This window comes from Zingiber officinale, chromosome 2A, assembly GCF_018446385.1.
Source record: "Zingiber officinale cultivar Zhangliang chromosome 2A, Zo_v1.1, whole genome shotgun sequence".
Taxonomy (NCBI): Eukaryota; Viridiplantae; Streptophyta; class Magnoliopsida; order Zingiberales; family Zingiberaceae; genus Zingiber; species Zingiber officinale.
In genome coordinates, this window is record NC_055988.1 from 171,806,695 (window position 1) to 171,829,125 (window position 22,431).

Genomic DNA, 22,431 nt, shown 5'->3' on the forward strand with positions numbered 1-22,431 from the left:
GTCCTTGCAACCTCAGAAATTCACAGGAACAGAAATGGGTGCAAACGAAGCTCTTTAGGTCTATCAATGGGTTTTGGTCGAAATACACTAATGAACCTAGAGAGCTCTAATTGCACTTATTTCAATTCCTGTGGATTTCTTGCAAGTAGTTCAAATATGTTATTCATTGTTTATTTTGATTTCTCAGAGGTGTTAAAATGTGATAAGAAAGAATCGTCAAAATTCTCCACGTTGTGCCTGATAGGGAATCATATTAGGCCCAACATGGGCCTGATATCATTCCATATCAAGGCCACATTGGGCCTGATATGATTTCATATCAGATCCAACATGAGTCTGATATCATTCTATATCAGGCACACATTAGACCTGATATGATTCCATATCAGGCCCAACGTAGAGAATTTTGATTATTCTTCCTTATTACATTTTAACACCTTTGAGAAGCCGAAATAAACAATGGATAGCATATTTGAACTCTTTGCAACCCCCAAAATCCACAAAAACCCCATTGATGGATCAAGAGAATTTCAATTATACTCATTTCAGTTTCTGTGTATTTCTGGGATTGCAAGGAGTTCAAATATATTATCCATTGTTTATTTCGGCTTCTCAAAAGTGTTAAAATACTTTTAGAATAATCGACATGTAAAAGAGAGGAAAGAAGAGGAGAGGAAAGAGAAGAAATATTGTATGCATATGAGGAAAGAGAAGATAGAGAGAAATGATAAAGAAAATAAAAAGAAAAATAATCAAAAAGATAGAATGAGAAAAGTATAGTAAAAAGATATATCTTTTAATAAATAATAAAATACTACTTTTAGTAAATTCAAAAACTTGAATACGCTTTTCATAAATTACCGTGTTACAAATGAGTCCCGAACTTCTAAATTCATCGAACTGTGCCTTCCTCAAGTTTTCAATTTTTATGACTCTCTTTGCGAGTTTATTGATTTTTATTTTATATATATATATATATATATATATATATATATATATATATATTATATAATATAATATAAAAGGATGATAGGGTGTATATTTCTGTCGCTCCCTGAACTTTATAAATATATATATACTAGGCATACACAGAGTGACCAATATATCAAGTATATATATACTGGGCGCCGACCATGTGCATACTTGTGCGCACCTGCGTATCTTTAGATTTTTTTATTTTTTTAATTTTTGAGCTCCAATTATACCAATTAAATTTTTTGATTGGATTATAATATATTTATATATATATATATATATATATATATATATATATATATATATATATAGTTTGTAATTATTATTTTTAGAGCTTAGGTCTTGTGGTAATTTCTTAACTATATTTATTAATAAAGCTTTATTAAACTTGTAATTAAACAATGAAGTTCAATAACTAACTCAATAAAATTGTAAAATGTAAAAAAATAAATAATCAAAGAAGAAGAAAAAATCAAATTAAATTTGAATAACTATTTAGCGGCTAATTTTAGATAATTATTTTATTAAATAAATTTGAATAAAATAAAATTTGATTAGGTTGGCCTAGTTTACACCCTTACAAAATGGCGAAGCTAAATTTTACTTCAAAAAATAATCTAAAGTATTGAAAGGGTTTTGAAAATAAAAATAAAGAAATAAAGGCGGCAAAAATCAAATTTTTTATTTCCACTGATCCATCCACGTGGCAAAAAGTGATTTGGCTCCTCCTAAACATAGAGCAAAATGCAAATAGATAATTAAATCATATTATGCAACGGCATCCTAAATGGATGAGTATTTTTTTTTCCATGGAAAATAAATTCACTAGAATCAATCTTTGGTATGTTTGATTCAAGTTATGTATAATCTTGATTATGTGATTATCTAATAACCACATAACTAAAATTATAGGGAATAAAATATAACTAAATATTGTTTGGTTCAATTTAAATATTGTAACCAAAATTTGTTTGTTTGAAGGTTTTAATAAATAACCTAATTTAATATTTTACTATATTACCCTTAGTTACAAAACCAACTATACATAATAATAATAATAATAATAATAATAATAATAATAATAATATTATTATTATTATTATTATTATTATATTACTAGTATTATTATTTAAATTATATATTTATTTTTTACTTTTTTTCACGTTTTTCTTTATTTTTATATATTTTTTTATTTTTTTTATTTTATTTGTTTTTTTGATGTTTTTTATTTTTTTTAGTTTTTTTTGTTTTTAAATTTTTTATTTTTTATTTTTAAAGTTTTTTTAAATTTTATTATTTTTTTATTTTTAAATTTTTATTATTTTTTATTTTATTTATTTTTTTTACTTTTTTTGTTTTTTAAAATTTTTTTAATGTTTTTTACATTTTTATTTTTTTATGTTTTTAACGTTTTTTTATTATTTTAAATTTTTTTAAATTTTAAATTTTAAATTTTAAGTTTTTTCTATTTTTTAAATTTTTTATGTTTTTTATATTTTTTTAATATTTTTTAATATTTTTAAAGTTTTTTACAATTTTTTATTTTATTTTTTTTTTTAAAAAAATATGTTGTTTTTATTTTTTATTTTTTTCTTTACATTTTTCTTTTTTAACATATTTTTCTCTTATCCGAGGGTATTTTGGATAAAAAAAAATTATTAACCCCGAAATCAAGAAAAACCTTAGGGGGCGTTTGGTACGCGCGTTTTCCATTTTCATTTTCTGGAAAACGCGCGTTTTCTGGAAAATGATGTTTGGTTTGTGTTTTCCGCGCACATTTTCTAAAAATTTGGCTATCGTTTTCTAGAAAAACAGAGAATGACAAAAAGTCGTTTTCTGTTTTCTAGAAAACGCGCGTTTTCCAGAAAATGAAAATGAAAACGGTGCAAACCAAACGCACCCTTAGTTTTCCGAGGTTTTCCGATTCCTGGTTGCATGCCCCTTTTGCTGACGTGTCGGGCATGGAACATTATTTGGGAATCATCGATTACCTAAACTAAACAGGGGTTTTGTTGATAACTTTGAATGGATAACTAAGGTTATCAAAAATAACCTCCAACCAAACACACCCTTTAAATTATTCTCACTGTCATCAAATGTAAAGAAGCGACGTGAGTTATTCACTCCCTCTCTCTAATTTATATAAGTCCTAATTAACAACGATGAGGACCCCACAAGTCATCCGAGTTGGTATGTGGTGGGATGCTTGCCACATGAGGTCGCGGGGTCGAAACTAGGGATAGTCGGGGCATAAATCCCCGGTCCCTGTGCAACTCACCCCATCTGCCACATGCTCGCTCAGGATGTTGTGATTTACCTCCCTCGTGATGGCCTTGGGTCGGGTGCGGCAGGGGCGCTAGGGGCGAGAGTCAATCCAACAGTAGCTGATCCAAAAAAAACCGACCCAAGAGGAGTCAACCTAAACCATCCGAATAGGAGTCGACCTGCTGGAGGTGCTATGCTCCAATAAACCAAAGAGGTAGGCCATCCCTTGATCCCAACCAAATCATATGTGATTTCTAATGAATACTAGTGTGATCGTGCACACGCGTTGCGTGTGTAATATAATAATATATAAATTATTTGAGTCCCAGGAATAAACTACCGTAATGAGCTTTCATATGGAAAAAATTATTTTAATTTAATATTATACTTATCTTAGTAAAAGAAATTAAGAAAAGTATATTTTTTAACATCGTCAGCTTAAAATATTTATAGAAACTTCTTTAATCATAATGTTATCAATTTTAAGATGTGGGACTAAAGAAAACTTTAGTTTTTTTATATAAAACAACCAGAGAAAATTAATGATGAGAAAAATTCATAATAATACGTCGTAGTTGAGTCTCAAACTCTAGATCACTGATTGTTTCTCTTGTGGAATTACTAATAAACCTTGGAATTATTTTTAGTGTGAATAGAAAAAAAGGACAGTAACGTAAATTTATTTTAGGCTTCACCAAAATTAGTTAGTAAAGGAGGGAGATTTTTAATAAAATAGTAAGAAATTATTTGGGTCCCAACAATAAACTACCGTAATGAGCTTTCATATGGAAAAAATTATTTTAATTTAATATTATACTTATCTTAGTAAAAGAAACTAAGAAAAGTATATTTTTTAACATCGTCAGCTTAAAATATTTATAGAAACTTCTTTGATCATAGTGTTATCAATTTTAAGATGTGGGACTAAAGAAAACTTTAGTTTTTTTATATAAAACAACCAGAGAAAATTAATGATGAGAAAAATTCATAATAATACGTCGTAGTTGAGTCTCGAACTCTAAATCACTGATTGTTTCGCTTGTGGAATTACTAATAAACCTTGGAATTATTTTTAGTGAGAATAGAAAAAAAAGGACAGTAACGTAAATTTATTTTAAGCTTCATCAAAATTAGTTAATAAAGGGGGGAGATTTTTAATAAAATAGTAAGATGTTTAAATTAATATTATTTTGACAATATTTCGATGACATAATTTTGCATCAAATTGAAATATTTTTGTCTCTGCTAATTCAGTTGACACCTAGAATATTGCAATGTAAAGAATAATCTAAACAATTCCTTGATTTATTTATTTAGAAGGCAATGATATCTTTCTTAGAGGAAAAAAAAAGCTTAGATTTTAAGTTTATCAATCTTGGGGAATCATACCATCTATGAGTATAATCAAGGAGTGAGATAACTGACAGAAGAATAAGAAAAATAAATAGATAGAAAGATATATTGTATTAATGTTTATCTATAATCACTATTATTGATATACTATTTAAAGAGAAATAATGATAAATAAAAATTCTTAATTTATAGGATCATGATAAATACAAATAAATATACATCTTAATTTGCGGAATTAGATACGATCACTAAACATTTGGAGATAATTGTCAACCTGATCCGAAATCCTTAAAATCATGGGAAGTATATCCCTTAACACTGACAAAGCCAGTGACAGTTCTATTCGGCGAAGGGCAATAATCCAATTTGCATCAGTAGCTCGACATGAATATTGGTTGAATGCAACGACGAAGTTACCATTCTTAGTGTGAAGGTTTTCTCGTTCCAAACTGCTCTTTAGTTGTGCAACCACATTCTCCATACTCGGCCTTGCTTGGGGTGCTTGAATAAGCATCCTAATGTCATCAATCGACTATTGATCAATGAGTCAAGTTTGTAGTAGGGTTCAGAACATCATGTTTGCTACTACAGTGCCTTCGTCAATTGTTTAAACTCAATCAATCCACTCCAAACTTTTTATTTGCTACTATTAGTATCATTAGTCAATTGCTCAAATTCATCAATCAATTGTTATTGTAGCACTGAAATTGTTCACAATCCTTGTAACACACTTTCTTTTCACAATCGATTGACACCGAACAAAGTCGATTGATTCATTGTTCATGGTGCTGAAAACTCCTCAAACCCCAAATTTGAAGTTTAAGGTTCATCAGTCGATTGATACACCCTATCAATTGATTGATAATTCTATTAAGCTTTTCCAATGCTGAATTCTTGTCTTGCTTAATTGGTTTACCTTAACCTACCATGACTTTCTTTGCTAAACATCCGGTCAACCTTAATTTATCGAAATTTTTCATTACCCAACATCAAATCAACCTTGATATGTCAGGATTTTGCCATTGCCAAACATCCAATCTCCTTTGACATATTTGGACTCTTGTATCATGCCTAACATCCGATCAGTCAAGACCTATTACATCTAGACATCTGATCAGTCAAGACCTATTACATCTAGGCATCTGATCAGTCAAGACCTATTACATCTGATCACCTTAACTTGCAAGAACTTCCAACATCCAATCAATCTTGACTTGCCAAAACTTTTCGCTTGTCAACTCCCTATTGAACTTCCGATCGCCAAATATCCAATCAACCATTGACTCACCTGAACTTCTCCACTGTCAAGCATCTGATCACTCGATCCAACTAACATAATGATAAAACATCAAAACTCAGCTGGAGTCAACTCAAACATGATCAACCTTCATCATAGATCAATTGGACCAATAATTCTTTTTGATCAAGTCGAGCATAGAAACCAGGACACAGAGACAGAGGTAGACCAATTCAAACCCGAGATTTGTGTTTGAAAACACTAGCTCCCACAAGTCTCAATTTCTGAATTTGAATGATCTTAGGAATCAAAAATGCTAAAACAAAGTATTGATGAGGATCAGCTCCACTAAACATTATTGCCAAGGATTGAGGAACTTGTATCTTAATATAAGGAGCAAGAAACACTTAGGGATTTTTTTTCTGTAACAAAGAGATGACGTTGTCAAAAAATACAAGATGCTTGTTTCAAGATGAAATATAATTACAATAATTTTTACCATAGAAAATAAAAGTATCATCTACAGTCCAACTATTATTTTCCATTCACACAAGTAATAACATGTAAAAAGCTACACAATAATGAATTTGAAGCAAAAGACATTTTGAAACTTAACAACCATTATGACATGGTTTTACGAAGGAAGAGTCGAGCATACTCTTTTTTATCTCGCCGTTGGTCCAGAAATCTCAATCATTCTAGACACACCTATCTCAGGAGCACTGTTCAGGCTCACATTGTTTACTTCTGAGTATGGATTCTCACTGCGTGTGAATGTGTTCACAGTATTATCTTGAGAGTTCTCTAGTTCTAAACTCTCTTTTAGCTGCATCACAACTTCTGTCATGTTTGGCCGTTGTTGGGACCTTTGTGCAGTGCATTTCAACGCGATATCAGCACACTTCCAGACACAGTTTATGTCATACTCTCCTTCCAATCTAGGATCTACAACATCCTCAATGTTTCCTCTGGCAAGCCTTTGGAGCACCCATTGAGTTAGGAGTACATTTTCTGTACCTGGAACTATTGGAGGTAGCCCAGTGATAAGTTCCAAAAGAACCACTCCGAAACTATATACATCACTTTGCTCGCTAAGCTGGGAGGTATTGTAATACCTGACAAGCGATACAACGGATTTCCAATCATAAATTTTGCACAAAAATAAATGTAGAATGAAAATTTAACTACACTTTAGTTGAAGTTGATTGCTTCATTGTAGTCATTATACAGAGAGATAATCACTAGTTAAGTAGATTAGCTGTGGAGACATGGCTGGATTTGGCGTGTGATTTTCACAATGTGCATACGCTTGTTGTTATTCAACAAAATGTATCTAGAGTCTAAAATATGCAAGATAAATGATTTAAACTTTGAGTGATAATCCAAATACCACTGCTACTACCCTATAAATCTTAGAACTCATGATTCCTCTTAGTCTAACTTTATGTATTTTCTATTAATCTATTTATTCAAATTGGTTTTCCTACTTATTGCTACAACTACAGATGTTTTCAATGGTTGCATTTCATTCCTGGATGTGAAAAACATATATATCATCAACCAAACCTTCTTTCCTTCATTTAAAAAAAGAGGTAAATATTCCAAGCACGCAAGGAGATGGATAGTTATATTAAACATGGATCTCGAAATGAGATGTTCCATGATAATGAAACTTTTTTGTTTGTAAGTTAGATTGTTTTGATACCTTGGTTACTATCTTTCTACTAGGTATAGCTAGATGCTTAATTGAAACAACTAAATGAATGAAAAACAATGACATACTCAGGATCAAGGTATCCAGGAGTTCCCATCACTACAGTGGATATGTGACTGTTCGTCTCACTTAGAAAAGCTTTCGAAAGCCCAAAATCTGCTAACTTAGCTTCTAGAGTTTCACTCAAAAGGATATTTCCTGACTTCACATCTCTATGAACTAATGGTGGTTTGCATCCTTTGTGCAAATACTCTAGCCCTGCAAATACAACTTAATAAATGTAATAAGATTGTCTCCGATGAATGGCCTGGAAATCAGGCAAGCGATATTAATACTTGACAGTTCACATTATTCCAAACCTCGTGCAGAGTCAATTGCCATCTGAAGACGTTGCCTCCAACTTAAAGCCCTAGCACTGTTTGCCCTACCTGCATCATGGCAAATTAATAAACCATCAGCATTCGGTAGGGAAAACAATAAGTTCAATGAAGTAAAGATTGCTTTGTATAAGTAATAGCATTGTTACTATGTTGGTCAACAGTGTCTGGCAAACATTGTAAGATAAATAATGAATTTTTAGACATCATCATTATCCCCTTTGGTACTCTCAGTTGCATTCAACTTGAAAGAAAACAATAAATTAATTTTATAATTAAAAATTTACTTGTTCAGAGCAACAATCAAATAAGAATACACTTGTAAGTCCTTGAAAAGATTAATTAACCATGTGTTGACAGGAGAATATATCTTTAAATAGTTAGATTGTAAGCTGAATCTAATTCTAGTCACCTGACTCTCATGCATGCTATAAAGCAAATGATATTATGAAAGGAACCGATTATTAGATAATGATATTCAATGTAGTTCCAAACCTCGCAGATGATCTTGTAGTGTTCCTTGAGACATAAACTCATAGACAAGGGCCAAATGATTTACTTCATTGCAATAGCCAACCAAAGAAACTAAATTCCGATGATGAACCCTAGCCAAGTGTTGGGCCTGAAAAAAACATAATCAGTGATGTTTATGAACTAGAAACATCAAGATCCAAACTAAATCAAAGAAACAGAAATGAATGGGGTGGTTAATATTCTGTATTATCTGACTAGTCATGGACAGGACATAATTGTTCAAGATATTATTAATACATGTTTGAAAGAATAATAAAATTTCATCAACTCCTGATTTTTTTGTGTGTAAAATATACGAGTTTATACATTCATTCCCTCTCCCCGTCTTTGGTTATACAAAATCTCCCAATGGAATCACATTCAACAACCATCTCCAACTAATTAAATTGAACCATCTACATATGTATAAGATTTATTTACCTCAGCAAGAAACTCTTTAGTTCCTTGTGATGATGATTGTGATAGCAATTTGACCGCAACTTGAGTACCGTCTTCCAAATGTCCATGGAAAACAGACCCAAATCCTCCTTTGCCTAGGATCTTTTGAAAGTTATTAGTGATGTTCTGTAATTCCATGTATGTGAATTGGCGATTTTCAAGCTGCAATGCATTATCTGTTTGCTTTAGGAAACCATTCTGTGGATCCACTGAGCCGCCTCTTCTCAAACCTTTCAAGTTTCAAAAAAAGAATAAGATTGTTAAATGCATGTTAGAAAATGGATGACGGTCTACTATTACAAAACAATTGCAAGAGTTTGTCACGGAAATATCACCTTGTGTTTTCCTCACTCTCCAAACTATGGCTATCAGCGCAAGAAGTATTACCACCGGAAATATACAAAGAATCACGACCACCGGTGTTGATATTTTCTTCTTTTTTGGTTCAGGCATCACATTGCACGATGTATCATTGTTAACAAGATGTGAATTCCCATCCAGTCTGCATGAGATTATAACTTGCTTAATGGTTAAAGATATGTATGAAGTTATGAAGAACTCTCCAACCAAAAAAGGAAAGAAGCAGCCAAGTCGAGGGCAAATTGAACAAACTTTAATGCCAAATTAACAGCTAAGCTAAACTCATAATATTTCACGACTCCTTGACTAGACCTCTTTAATGATTAAGCAAGCACTTTTATATTATGAATCCTTAAAGAAAAAGGGAAGGACCTAAACTTAAAATTAACACAAACCTTAAGGTAAGTAACCCATTTTGTGCCATTTCAAGGAGGTTCGAAGGAACTGATCCATTTAACTGGTTGCCTCTCAAATCACTGCAAGCAATCATGAAATGTTAAACCATTATCTACCTTTTCAATAAAGTGAAAAAAGGATCAAGAACTATGCTTACAGTAGTTTAAGAGAAGTTAAGTTTGCTAGAGCACCAGGTATTGGCCCCGTTAAATTGTTGTAAGACAAGTCCCTAAAAATAAAAGTGATTAAAAAACAATTGTTAGCTGATAATTCCTTCCATGGTTTCACAACCAATGCTTGCATGGCCTGGCATTGACCCCAACAATCCAAGACTTATTGACTGTTTGCCATATTCAATGAAAACCGAAAGGAGGAAAAAAAAAGAAGAAAACAAATAGCAACCAATGAGTAGCCTTACAAGTATTGAAGTGCACTAAGACTGGCAATAGATTTGGTTATTTCCCCAGTCAACCCACATGATGACAGGTTCCTGTAGAACAATAGTGACCAATAAGAATATTACAGAATTTCCAAACGGTTGGTCCTGGTATTTCTTGATCAATAGTTCGAGTTAGATGAGACTGTAGAACTCACAAAGAAGTGACTCTTGGAGAATTTGAGAAGCTATAAGTACAATTTAGTCCATCCCAAACAAAAGCATTAGGGGAACATGGATCTCCCATCCAATTCCTCTGGATCCGATACCTCTCCTTGATCGCTGTCATGGCATCAACTGTAAAAAAGAGAAAAATAATCAACAATATAAGCTAATGACATTGCTCAGAAGAAAAAAAAATAGAAAACAAAACTACTGGCATGTGACCGGACTAAGTATCTCAGCAGAAGAGTCCATCGAATAATCCGTACTAAAATACCCAACAATAATATCAGTAGAGTCCATTGAAATAAAGATCAATCTAATTATGTACCTTCCAATCCCAACACTTGTTTCAATCTATGGTTTTCAAGCTAATGTTTTTTTCTCTTTATTCTGATTTGTTTTGATTCTTTTCCAATACCAATTATCATAATTAAGTTTTTTTTTCTGACAGACATATCAAATTTAGGAAAATTTGAACAACTTAAAATAAAGGTTTGAGCTTCTCGTGAGCATCTAAAGCCACATTCTTAGTGCAAATTAATCAGCCTTCGCCCTTTCAGGAACATTATATTGAACAATTGATGGGCAAGATATTCCTCCCTGTTACACTGCAACAGAGACAAGTGGAGAAAAAAAGAACGAAAGCGGCTACATACCATCTCCATCATCCGAGGGTACGGAGGCGTTGCTCATGGTCACGTATAGCTCGAAGGCATTGAGGATGGGCGGCAGAGTGGAGTTGCTAAGAGCCACGAGGGAGATGTTATAGGTTGGGAACGAAATGGGCAGGTGGCTGTAGACGGAGTCCGATTTGAGGTAATCGGGGGCCATTATATCCCCCAGCAACGGGAATCCATTCACGTAGATGTTGAACTGCCGCGATTGATTGGTACCGGAGAGGTCAAAGATCTCGGATATGTGGAGGATGGGGAAGAACTGGTTGACGTCGCCCGGGAAGGGATCCCATGGAAGGACGATGCTGGAGGAGTTGATGGGCGTGACGGCGGTCTGCATGACGACGGAGGGAACTTGGAAGGAGCCCTGGGGAAGGTTTCGGACGGTGGAGTTGGTGGAGACGTCGTTCCAGTTCCACCCCGAGGAGCTAAATGGCGTCCACACCCGATCGATCGGGTCTTTCGGATACCTTGACAAGGAAGAGCGAAATGAGTAAACAAATTAAAAGAATATTCTTTATTATATAAGTATATAATTAAAAAATATTTTTTTAAAAAAAATAAAAACCTGATTACTTCAGATTCCTCTCCCATGTTGTACCGGGAGGACAGAACCAAACTCTGCAGCTCGTTCGCCATCGGGTACAGTCTGTCCATCAGCGGCCGCAAGTCGATCCCCGAGATGAACGGCGTCCCCATGCCGGTGTTCACCAGGCACACCGACAAATACCTAAAAGAAAGCGATCGCATTTGATGATTATTCACTCGATAGTTTATTCTTGGTTTTACCTACTGAACTATACCCGGAAGTGGCCACCACAATGGTCTCTGGCTTGTAGGCTGACTCCGCGGTGGTCACGTTCACCCTGTCCCAGTAGTTGACGCCGAGGTGGAGGTCGAAGGACTGCGGCTGTCCGCCTAGCCCGTCGTAGTTGCCGTAGAAGAACCACGCCCGGAGGAGGTACTTGGACCCTCGCACCACCGCCGGCGACCCGATGGTGTAGCAGTTGCGGGTTCCATTGGGGAAGGCTCGGAGGGTGAGGTACCGCCGGGGCTTGACGTCGCCCACGTAGGCGACGGAGATGTTGCGGTTGACGCCGGTGTCGATGAAGCCGGCGTCGGAGACGTAGGAGATGTTGGAGAGGGGGTCGACGTAGGAGGAACCGGGCTCGATGCCACAGTCGATGGAGAGGAAGCCGAGGGCGTCGGTGGACTGAGATCGAGCTCCGGCGGAGGCCATGGCGAAGGCGAGGAGGATCGGCCACCAAAATCTGGGGTCCATCTTCTTCTTCTTCTGCTCCTTCGGGTATGCGATCGCCATGGCAGGGTTTAGCTTCTACCCATCAATGCGATTCCGGTCTGGTGTTTTTATAGGTGGCAAAAGTCAAATTTTTTTATTTCCAGTTTGAACAAAATAAAACTTGTTTCGGCTTATCTAGTTTTAGTCTTACAAATGAAGTTGAATTTTAGGCGCGTGCTCGGCCAGTCGAATTACTTTCTGTTGGTATCGGTCTTACACTTTCCAGCTGTGCACGCTGTCCAGCCGCAGATTGTAAATCTCCTCAACGGCCAGGCACTGGCCGACTTGGGGTGGACTCAACGAGAGCGCGGGAGATCCCTTCTGGATCCCAGCGGACGTACGCGCTCATGCAGATTTGCACGACGGCCACCCTTTGACTTCATAAACCACAAAAGTCAACTCGTCGCCGTATAAGTTAATAAGTGCAGTGCTTGATCACACTGTCCAAAATGCCTTCATAAAAAAAAAAAAAACAAAAAAAAAAAACGATCCCCCATTAACTCATCCCTAGATTAATACAGAGAAAATAAATCACGAATGATTACTAATCATTAGTGTAAATGGCAAAGACACGAGAGAGGTCATGCTCGATCACGCCTTCATCAAGAATCATTTAAATTTTGCGAATTTCTTCCGAACGGACAGCTAATTAGTACATAATAATATTATTATCATAAAATTTAGAGATCAAACTAGTACTCGTATGTATTTTTAATCTTTTTATATACTATTCAACTTTATAAGTCTAATAGTTATTTATATTTTACTTTCGTGTTAATTTAAGGATGAATTGAGAGAAATCTTGAGAGTGAATTAATCATCTTTTGTCCCAATTTAAAATTTTGCAATTGAAGGATGTCAAGGCTACAGTGAGTGGAAGGGGCGTCAAGTTGATCTCAACTTTATTGAGATTTAAACTCATGTGCTAATCATTAGACCGTCCCAAATAAACATCAAATTGACTTTTATGCCATTACATTTGATCAATCACGGATTGGTATCACATCGTGAACAGCTAATAAATATTCTTTTAATTAAATATTAGTTTGATAACGTAATTTTGCATCAAACTGATTTTTTTTTTTTGCAATGTAAAGAATAATCTAAACAATTCCTTGATTTAGAAGATAGTATTCCTTACATCGTATCTTTCTTAGAGAAAAGAAGAAAATCAACTCTAGATTTTAAGTTTAACAATCTTGGAGGAATCATACAATCTCAGAGTATAATCAAGGATAGCGACAGTTCTGTACTTCAAGGGGCAATAATCTGGTTTACATCTAGTAGCTCGACGTGAACATCGACTGACTGCTAGCGACGGAGTTACCGTTCTTAATACGAAGGTTCTCTAGTTCCAAGCTGCTCTTCAGCTGTGCAACCACATTCCCCATGGTCGGCCTTGCTTGGGGTGCTCGTGCCAGGCATCCTAGTGCGGTATCAATGCACTTCCAGACAGAATTCACATCGTACTCACTGTGCAGTCTTGGATCAACAACGTCCTCTACGTTTCCTCGGGTGAGCCTTTGGCGGACCCAGACTGAGATGTGTGCCCTATCTGCGCTGGTTACGATTGGAGCTTGCCCGGTCACCAGCTCCAAAATGACCACCCCAAAGCTATAAACATCACTTTTGCTACTGAGCTGGCTGGTAACGTGGTACCTGAGTGAGTTAATAAGAATTACGACTTCATACGCGAAATGAAACGAGAGGTACTGAGCAAATTAAAAAATTGTGTTAGGAAAAGCATCTGTTTCTCAGGAGAACAAGAGAAGCGAGAAGGCAAGTACTCTGGATCCAAGTATCCTGCTGTTCCCATCACTACGGTCAATATATGAGTGTCTGCCTCGCTTAAAGTCTTTGATATTCCAAAATCTGCTATCTTTGCCTCGAACCTTTCGCTCAGGAGTATATTTGCTGTCTTGACATCTCTGTGAATGATAGGTGGTTTGCAGGCCGTGTGCAGATACTCCAGTCCTAAACATCACCAGAAGTTAGAACCTATGAAAAATGATGGCCATAGATTGACCGGAGCAACAAACTTGGAAAGCACACAGATACGTTGTGCTAGAACCAAACCTTGTGCAGATTCAACTGCAATCTGGAGACGCTGCCGCCAACTTAAAGATGTCATGTTCTGTGTTCTTCCTGCAGTTTGAGTATGAGAGCAACTTATCGATACTTGTTCTATATTTGAGAAATATCAGACCAGTGCATAAAGAGCCTTTTAGATAATTGACTATCATTGTCATTCTTCATATAACAGATAATTCCAGTATGATTTGGCCCGTGTCCAAAAAAAAATAGATCAAAAATATTTGAAAACAATTACTACTGGGGATGGTAATCTGATTGAAACATTGTGAAAATGGCAATGAGAATTGGAAACTCGGAGAGACAATATTAAGATGATTATGAATGTTTTGGGAGGGAATTGAAATACTAGAGAATAAATTTAGATGATGATTAAAGTTTAACCTTCATCAATAACTAACTAACTAACTCAGTTGTTATATTTGTTGTAAATTAACTTCATATTATGGGCACAACCTAAATCCTTTTTAAGTAAAAAAAGCACCTGAACTTTGAATGTGAACTACAGGAAGTAAAATTCATTAAATACTAATCCAGCATAATTAATCACATTATCACAACGGTTCGATGTAGATGAAGATTCATGAATTTTAGTAGTAGTGACAGACTTTGAATGTGATCTACAGGAAGTAAAATTCATTAAATACTAATCCAGCATAATTAATCACATTATCACAACAGTTCCATGTAGATGACGATTCATGAATTTTAGTAGTAGTGACTGACTGGTAAGTGCCCTAGAGTCTGATTGAGATGTGCTAGCATGAACATATTCATAGAATACAAGTTAGTTAAAGTTTCAAACCTTTCAAATGATCTCGTACAGTTCCTTGGGCCATATACTCATATACGAGTCCCATATAGTTTCCATCCTTGCAGTAGCCAACCATAGAAACTAAATTTCTGTGATGAACCCTCAACAGAAACTGAGCCTATTAAAACAATAGGAAAAAGAAGAAAACAGGTCACGACATCCCTCAAATAAAAATGTTTACACGGAACAAACGCAAATGAGGGAGGGACAGAATATAAAATGATATAGTCTCTACCATCCGAAAGTTCAGAAGTTGAGAATACAAGAGCATTTCAAGGTTTGGGTAGATTTACTGATGTTGAGTTTTAAAATATATGATATCTAGCTAATATGAAAAAAGGATTAAATTCTATTACCTCAGAAAGAAATTCCATAGGTCCTTGAGGTGCTGCTTCAGATCTCATCTTCACTGCCACTTCAAGACCATCTTTTAAGCACCCATAGTAGACAGTCCCAAATCCTCCTTCACCAAGGACTCTGTTGAAATTATTTGTTATATCCTTCAACTCCAAGTACGTGAATTGGCGATTCTCAAATTGCAGTGGGCTGCTTTGGACCTCTTGGTGCTTCTGTATTTCGTTGAAGATAGGTCGTTTTTGTTGGTTTACAGGATTACCAATCCCATATCCTTTCAAGTACAGTATCATCAAATCAAAGAAGATGAATTAGAGAGCTATTTGATTTATAAGTGCATCTGAGACTAAGGCTGGAAATGGCATAGCATTTGCATTTCAAAAATGAATTAGAAAATGCATTGTCTAAAAGTAGTTTAACGTTTGATGATCTAAATCTACATTTGGTAAAGCTATACTCAAAAAGCTTCTTTTTTTTCCTTATAAGTAAAATAATGATAATATAATAAATAATAAGAATAAAATGTACTATTGTTTTTTTTTCATAATAATAATAATAATATCTTTACATCTCAACTTCTCAGCTTTTTACTCATATGGAATATAAAATTAACTTTTATGTATAGCTATTATCTTAAAATATAAATATCTTGGTGATTAAATTATTATTTTTTATTATAAAAATATTATAGTATGATTTTATATTTATAATAAAACATTAAAAATACTATTTCTTGGACTTATATATCATAATGTTTTTAGTACAATTACTTATTAGCACATAATTACTAAATGCAATATTTTAATACTTCATAATCCATATTGAATATTTTTAATTTACTAAAATAATATTTATTTAATTAATGCAATATTACTTCAATTATTTATTCTTATACATTATCACCCAACAAACAATATAATTTACTAATAATATTTTATGTTTATCGTGTAAGTAAAAATAATAACCTTTTAGTTTCTTAACAAAAAGTTAATTTAAACATTGATTTTTTAAATATTATATATTATGTTACAACATATTGTAAAATTAAAATTTTTATTATTTTCATAATATTAATATTTGTTAAATATTGCATTATTTATCTAATTATATTAGTTTTGGAAGTATATAAAAACTACTCGAGAAGATTAGCTTTATAAAGCACACTCCCCACTTGGGTTGCAAAAATTGACTTTGGGAAGGTGGTGTTTAAGTAATATCACTATTCACATTAGTTTATCAAACAACTTTTAAAAATTGCAACAGTTTCACTTCAGAAATGCTTACCCGTTTTCTTTCTGTATCTACAGACAAGGAATACCACCAAAACTAACATCAGGAGAGGAAGCACACAAAGAGTTACAATTACAGGTGTTGATATCTTCCTCTTTGTTGATGATGCTATTAGCTGACATGAACTTCCATCAGAACAAAGATAAGGATTTCCTTCAAATCTACATTGATTAACATCCAAATCAGTGAACTAAGCCAATTCATTTAAGTAAAATAATGGTAAAATTTAAGCTAAATTTGGAAAAAAAAAAAAAGGAGGAGTTGGTAACAATCAAATCAATGCTGAATTCACTTTCCTAGAAGATTTATGCCATTATGGCTTTGTAGATCTCATAGAATAAGCATATGATTGCGAATTTGTCTATTATTCGTCAAAAAGTAGAAATGCTTAAGATAGGTGTAGCTCAAATTTCCAAAAGACCTAAATTGCATTCTTCTTATTGTTCATCCTTCCTCTGTTCGATGCAGGAAGGGAAAATTAAAGTTCTAATCTTTATTATTCTGATAATAAAAAATGAAAGATATGATGATCTGTAAATCAACAAACCTCAATGTGAGCAATTCATTTTGTGTTTCTGCAAGAAGTTCAGAAGGAATTGATCCAGTTAAATTGTTATTAGTCAAATCTCTGCAAAAAAGCCATAAGATGACAACAAAGATTAGTATGAGCGCATTTAATGATAAAAACAAAATTATAAGGAAAATGCTTACAAGAGTTTGAGGGAAGATAAACGCCCTAGAAAACCAGGTATTGTCCCTGTTATGTTGTTGTTTGATAAGTCCCTGAAAAATGTTACTAAAAATTCATCATCACTATGTACAGGAAAATGATTGCCTGAGCGGGATATAGCTTATATCCCTTAGCCTGTGGGGATAAAATGCAAATGAAATAATATCCAAATGACTAATATTATAGGTAGAAAGTATCTGTGAACAGGAAATAAGTTAATTTCTACAAGAATATGAGTTTTTGTTCTAGCTGCCCTGATGTGCCTGATACTTCTGATGGCATAATCATATCCTGCCTTTTGTTTTGTAACCATGAACACTACATAAGTTTGCAATTCATTATAGCAAATTTTCACCACACTTTTATTCATGTGTAACAAACTGTGGTCTCATACATGTTTGTCACTTGAAAGTGCAGCAAACATGTGATGTTTTAGTGATAAAAATGGTATCTGGATAAGAAAAAGAGATTGATGGCTTTACTAGATGTTTGACAAAAAATTGAGAGAAGAGAACGGAATCAGAAGCACTTACAAGTACTGGATTTCTCCAAACCTAGCAAATGCAGTATTTATTGTACCAGTTAATCCACTTGAGGACACATTTCTGCAGAATATGTAATGAAGCTAGAATGTTATACCCTTGCCTATTGAAATTGATGAAAACACTAATATGCTAGTTTATTTTAATTTAATTCAGTTAAAGAAAATATACATGCTTGTGATCCTTGGAGGATCAGATAAGCTAAAAGTACAATTTATTCCATCCCAAGCAAACCCTCTTGGAGAACAAGGATCTCCTCTCCAATTTCTTTTGATCTGATACGACTCTTTTATTGTAAGTATGGCATCAACTGGAGAAAACAAATATAAAGCAGAATAATTTTATCAGTGTCTTAGAAACAGCAAAAAAAGGGAATAAAAGAAACTTAACGTGGATGCAACAAAAAAATAACAGCGAGTCCCAAATATTTGGGCTGTATCAGCCGTGCTGTCAAATAAAGGGTACAAAAGAAACTTATCTAGCATACAACATAAACAACAAACAGTGAGTCGTAAATGGTGTATCAGCAATGTCCATGCACAAGTAACTGTAAACAGTTACAACATAATGACTAAAAATATAACATCTCAAATGTGAAACCAGAGTACGCAACTTAGCTTACGAAATACCCTTGCATTATAAACTCAAAACATAAACGGATATTAACAGTGTGGTTTATCTCATTATCACAACACTAAGTTGGCTTCTTAACTCAATTAATCTTACATTCATAATTCCTTCAAAACAAAATATAGCTTGGGCATAAATGTACCACAAGATTACTTTAGAAGGAACAAAGACTACCAATTAGCTATGTCATTAGATTAAAATGATAGTAAAAGCATCACAACTACTTTAAGCTAAAGAGTAAGTTAAACTAGCATAATATCCCGAATGTGAAGCAATGTTAGAAATTAAACAACCTCATGTGTTTCATAAGCGTTATATCAAACATCCTGAGGGCACGACGACTGCTGTCATGAATATATCACAGTCGAAGAACATAACTTTATCCCCTAAGGGGAAAGAAAATAAAGTGAAAAGCTTACCATCCTCACTATTCGTTGCCACATTTGAGTCGCCCATCCTGGTCAAGATCTCCATTGCATTGAGGATAGGCGGCGGGGTGGAATTGCTCAGCGCCTGAAGAGTCATGTTGTACTGCTGATATCCGACGATGGGATTGAGGCCGTAGACGTAGTTCTTTATGAGAAGAGGCGTGTCGAAAGGTTGGTTGTACCAGAGAAAATCGTTGAGGTAAATGTAGAATTGCCTCGACATGTTGCCGGTGAGGGTCAGGAACTCGGAGAAATACAAGACGGCCAAGACCTCGCTGAGATCGCCCGGATCCAACTTCCACGAGTAATAGAGATTGCTGGAGTTCGCGGGGGTCACCGCCGTCTGCATCACCACAGACGGCGCCTCGAAAAAGTCAATAGCGAGGTTGTTAACGGTGCTGCTGGTGGATATCTCGGTCCAGAGGGGGCTGTTGATGTAGGGATCCCATAAGCGGTCGTATTTGTCGTCGGGATACCTGACGGCGACGACGACGGCGACGGCGACGAGGCGAAATCCATCGGAGCAAAAAAACTTTCAATCCGGTAATTTCGGCGTCGGTTAAAAAAAGGAAAAATAAATAAAACCTTATTTTAAAAATTAAAATTAAAATTGTTTAAAGCATTTTGATTTTAATAAAAATTTAAAATATATTTTTAAAAGAATATTTTAAATTTCAGTTTTCGCTTAATTTACCTGATGGTCCCACTGGTGGGTCCCATGTTAAGCCTATCGAAGACCACCATGCTGCGGGTGGCGTTCACCTCCGGGTATATGCCGTCGCTCAACGGCCTCACGTCCATCGCCGACACGAACGGCGTCCCCTTCCCCGTGTTCACCAGGCACACCGAGAACGCATCGTCCAGCGCCACCGCCAGCGCCTCCGTCCAGAAGGTCGTCGCTGGGTCCGTCAAGTTGATCGTCTTCCACAGATTCACCCCCAGGTAGAGATCGAACGAGATCGACCGGCTGTTCCGCCCGTCGTAGTTCCCGTACATGAACATCGCCCTCAGCAGGTACTTCGACCCCATCGTGACCCCGGTGATGTCGTAGCAGTTGCGGCTGCTGTTCGGGAAGCTTCGCACGTTGAGGAAACTTCTCGCTTGCTGCTCGGTGACGTGTTCCCTCGAGATGTTCGCGTTTACGCCGGTGTCGATGTAGGAGCCGTCGGAGACGTAGGTGAGGTTGGTGATTGGATCGCTGTAAGTAGATCCCTCTTCGATCCCGCAGTCGATGCTTATAAACCCTAAAATTAAAAATGGGGGGATTTTCTTTTCTTCTTCAAAGTTTGCATTTTTTAGAGTGGATGCGGTTGGGATACACACCTTGAGTGTCTGGTAACTGGCAGTGAACTCGAACGACGGCAATGGCAGCGAAGCCGACGAGGAGACAGCACCAAGCGACAGTCATCTTCTCCAAGATCGGCCGCGTCCTCGGAAATTGTCGCCTTCTCCTTCTCTCAAGGTGATGATGTTCAACTTGCTTACTTTAGTAGAAATTCTGTGAATGTTAGCTTTGAGAGGTGGAGTAGAAGATAGGCATTTCTTCATGCACGTAACAATTTGGAGTCGTTGACCTTGACTTGCTAACACGCTTGTAGAACAAACAAAACTGCATTTTTGTCAACCATTGCCGACAATCTTTTGAGCAGTTGTGATCATTCACAAAGGATTTTGCGGTTGCTTGGTCACTGGGATTGAACTAAATGAATTCTTTTGTGCCGTAGCCGAAATCTTTGAATTGATCACAAGTTGCAGCAAGAAAAATCCAATAGGACAAGGGTACGGACATAGGAAATGTATCTTGTTATTTCGGCCATAGATTGACTAATTGCAGGGTCACAATTAGGCTTGGAATCCTGCACATGGCTGTCGCTGTTGAGTTGAATTATAATGAACCATCCTGGTTGTTGGCCATTAGCAATACGCAATAAGATCTAATAAGATTTGCCAGTTTCTGTTCAAGATTGTGAAGCTGAGAAGATAATTCACGCTGGTTATTTGCTATGCATTCATCAATTGAAGTTCCTGTGTTCTGTTTCCTTGATGTAGCCAAATATTAGAGATTGATATGCATAAGATATATTAACCTAATACTTCTTTAGGAAAAGATTGTGCCGACTTTAATTGTAATCAATTTGGAGAATGAACAAGAATTGCTGATTTATGGACACTTAGCTTTTCTCTTTATCTAGTTTATCTGCCTGTTCAAATTGATCTTTTTCTGTACTTCATGAGATTGTTGTTGTATGTAGCATAAATAATCAAGTTTGATAACATTACAAAATCTCTATTATTATGGACCTTAAAAAGCCACATGTGGACTTGGCAAAGCAAAATTTAGAGTCAACTTCTTGCATACTTAAAAATCGAAAATACGAGCTGGGGGATTCACACATCCATTGACTGGTATTTTTTAAATTTTTTTTTATATTTGCTTGGTAAAGTGAATCAAAAGAAAATTTTGCTACACAAACAAAGTTAATTTGGTATCCTTTACAAGAAGCGTTTATGTGTAGGCTAAGTGTTGCAATCTAATGTTGGTTTTGCTAATTCTGATCACTTGTCTGATTGCATGGGAGTGGATGTAAATTGCTGCGAGCATCAGGATCATGTTAAAGAACCATTGCAATTCTAAGCTTTCACTCCGTGGGAGATAGAGAAAGCAAAGCTCAGCCGTGTAATCGCCTTGCTGATTTCCTTCAGAAGAGAAAAAAAACTCAAATGCTCGGGTATTCAAGCCATCTTCCCCAAACGGGCATTTATTTTCATGATCTTCAAGAGCTCTTGATTGCTGTGTTGACTGAGCACTCTTTATTGCCGACCATACTTTGAACTGCATTTTCTATAGTTGACTTCTACATCATTTTTTTTTAAATTTTTAATAAAATCTTGTGTGGCAAGATTTTAATAAAATCTTGACGAGCTGTTGGAGTGCTGAAGTCAATGATTTCCCATTTTGACTAGGAGATTGTGTTGTAATTTGAACATATTAAAATCAGCATCATCAAGGATGCATGACCAATACAATGTGGCATTGTCTGTTCAATAGGCCACCAAAATAAATCAAAAGTGCAAAATAGAATAAATGGGAAAGTTGAAATGAATCTTAACAGACGTCCAGCCACAAGTTTTTTAAATATTGATAGGAAGAGAGAGAGAGGGAGAGAGGTGGCCAACTTTAAGGTGATGTTAAATATTGATAGGAAGAATTTAAAATAAAAGGATGGTTCATTCACGCTTCGTAAAAATTATAAGCAAGTTGCAATTTTCTTGAGAAGTCAGAATGGCTGAATCATGGAAGTCTCCTGAATTAAAATAAGGCTAGTGC

At 35.3% G+C, this 22,431-nt stretch overlaps 2 protein-coding genes and 1 long non-coding RNA gene across 3 annotated transcripts; 1 reads left to right on the top strand and 2 right to left on the bottom strand.

Annotated features, from left to right (window-relative positions):
- Positions 1-6,271: 6,271 nt before the first annotated feature.
- LOC122043270 (probable LRR receptor-like serine/threonine-protein kinase At1g05700) lies at positions 6,272-12,279 on the bottom strand. Its single transcript, XM_042603818.1, has 13 exons — positions 11,728-12,279; positions 11,493-11,654; positions 10,907-11,394; positions 10,244-10,382; positions 10,068-10,139; positions 9,807-9,878; positions 9,649-9,729; positions 9,229-9,395; positions 8,876-9,123; positions 8,417-8,543; positions 7,904-7,972; positions 7,613-7,802; positions 6,272-6,945 (listed from the first exon to the last, which is right to left on the bottom strand). Exons 1-13 carry the CDS (start codon positions 12,243-12,245, stop codon positions 6,495-6,497), a joined length of 2,784 nt encoding a protein of 927 aa, XP_042459752.1. The 5' UTR covers positions 12,246-12,279; the 3' UTR covers positions 6,272-6,494.
- A 1,044-nt stretch (positions 12,280-13,323) lies between these two features.
- On the bottom strand, positions 13,324-20,557 carry LOC122043271 (putative leucine-rich repeat receptor-like protein kinase At2g19210). Its single transcript, XM_042603819.1, has 13 exons — positions 20,427-20,557; positions 19,798-20,347; positions 19,095-19,579; positions 18,217-18,355; positions 18,037-18,108; positions 17,485-17,556; positions 17,321-17,401; positions 16,768-16,934; positions 15,486-15,757; positions 15,121-15,247; positions 14,301-14,369; positions 14,012-14,198; positions 13,324-13,883 (listed from the first exon to the last, which is right to left on the bottom strand). Exons 1-13 carry the CDS (start codon positions 20,509-20,511, stop codon positions 13,505-13,507), a joined length of 2,685 nt encoding a protein of 894 aa, XP_042459753.1. The 5' UTR covers positions 20,512-20,557; the 3' UTR covers positions 13,324-13,504.
- Positions 20,140-22,127, top strand: LOC122043272. The gene is made up of 2 exons (XR_006129472.1): positions 20,140-20,280; positions 20,403-22,127. It is a non-coding gene; the product is annotated as an uncharacterized LOC122043272 (long non-coding RNA).
- The last annotated feature ends 304 nt before the right edge of the window (positions 22,128-22,431 follow it).

Bases quoted from the DNA above. Each gene is read 5' to 3' on its own strand.
- LOC122043270 (XM_042603818.1), bottom strand. From the start codon at position 12,245: ATGGCGATCGCATACCCGAAGGAGCAGAAGAAGAAGAAGATGGACCCC. The intron at 10,140-10,243 runs GTGAGTTCTACA...ATTGTTCTACAG, and splicing joins TCTCCAAGAGTCACTTCTTT to GAACCTGTCATCATGTGGGT. The intron at 7,973-8,416 runs GTTTGGAACTAC...GCCATGATGCAG, and splicing joins ACTACAAGATCATCTGCGAG to GTAGGGCAAACAGTGCTAGG.
- LOC122043271 (XM_042603819.1), bottom strand. From the start codon at position 20,511: ATGACTGTCGCTTGGTGCTGTCTCCTCGTCGGCTTCGCTGCCATTGCC. The intron at 14,370-15,120 runs GTTTGAAACTTT...CTCAAACTGCAG, and splicing joins TGTACGAGATCATTTGAAAG to GAAGAACACAGAACATGACA. The intron at 14,199-14,300 runs GTTTGGTTCTAG...GGTGATGTTTAG, and splicing joins TGCAGTTGAATCTGCACAAG to GACTGGAGTATCTGCACACG.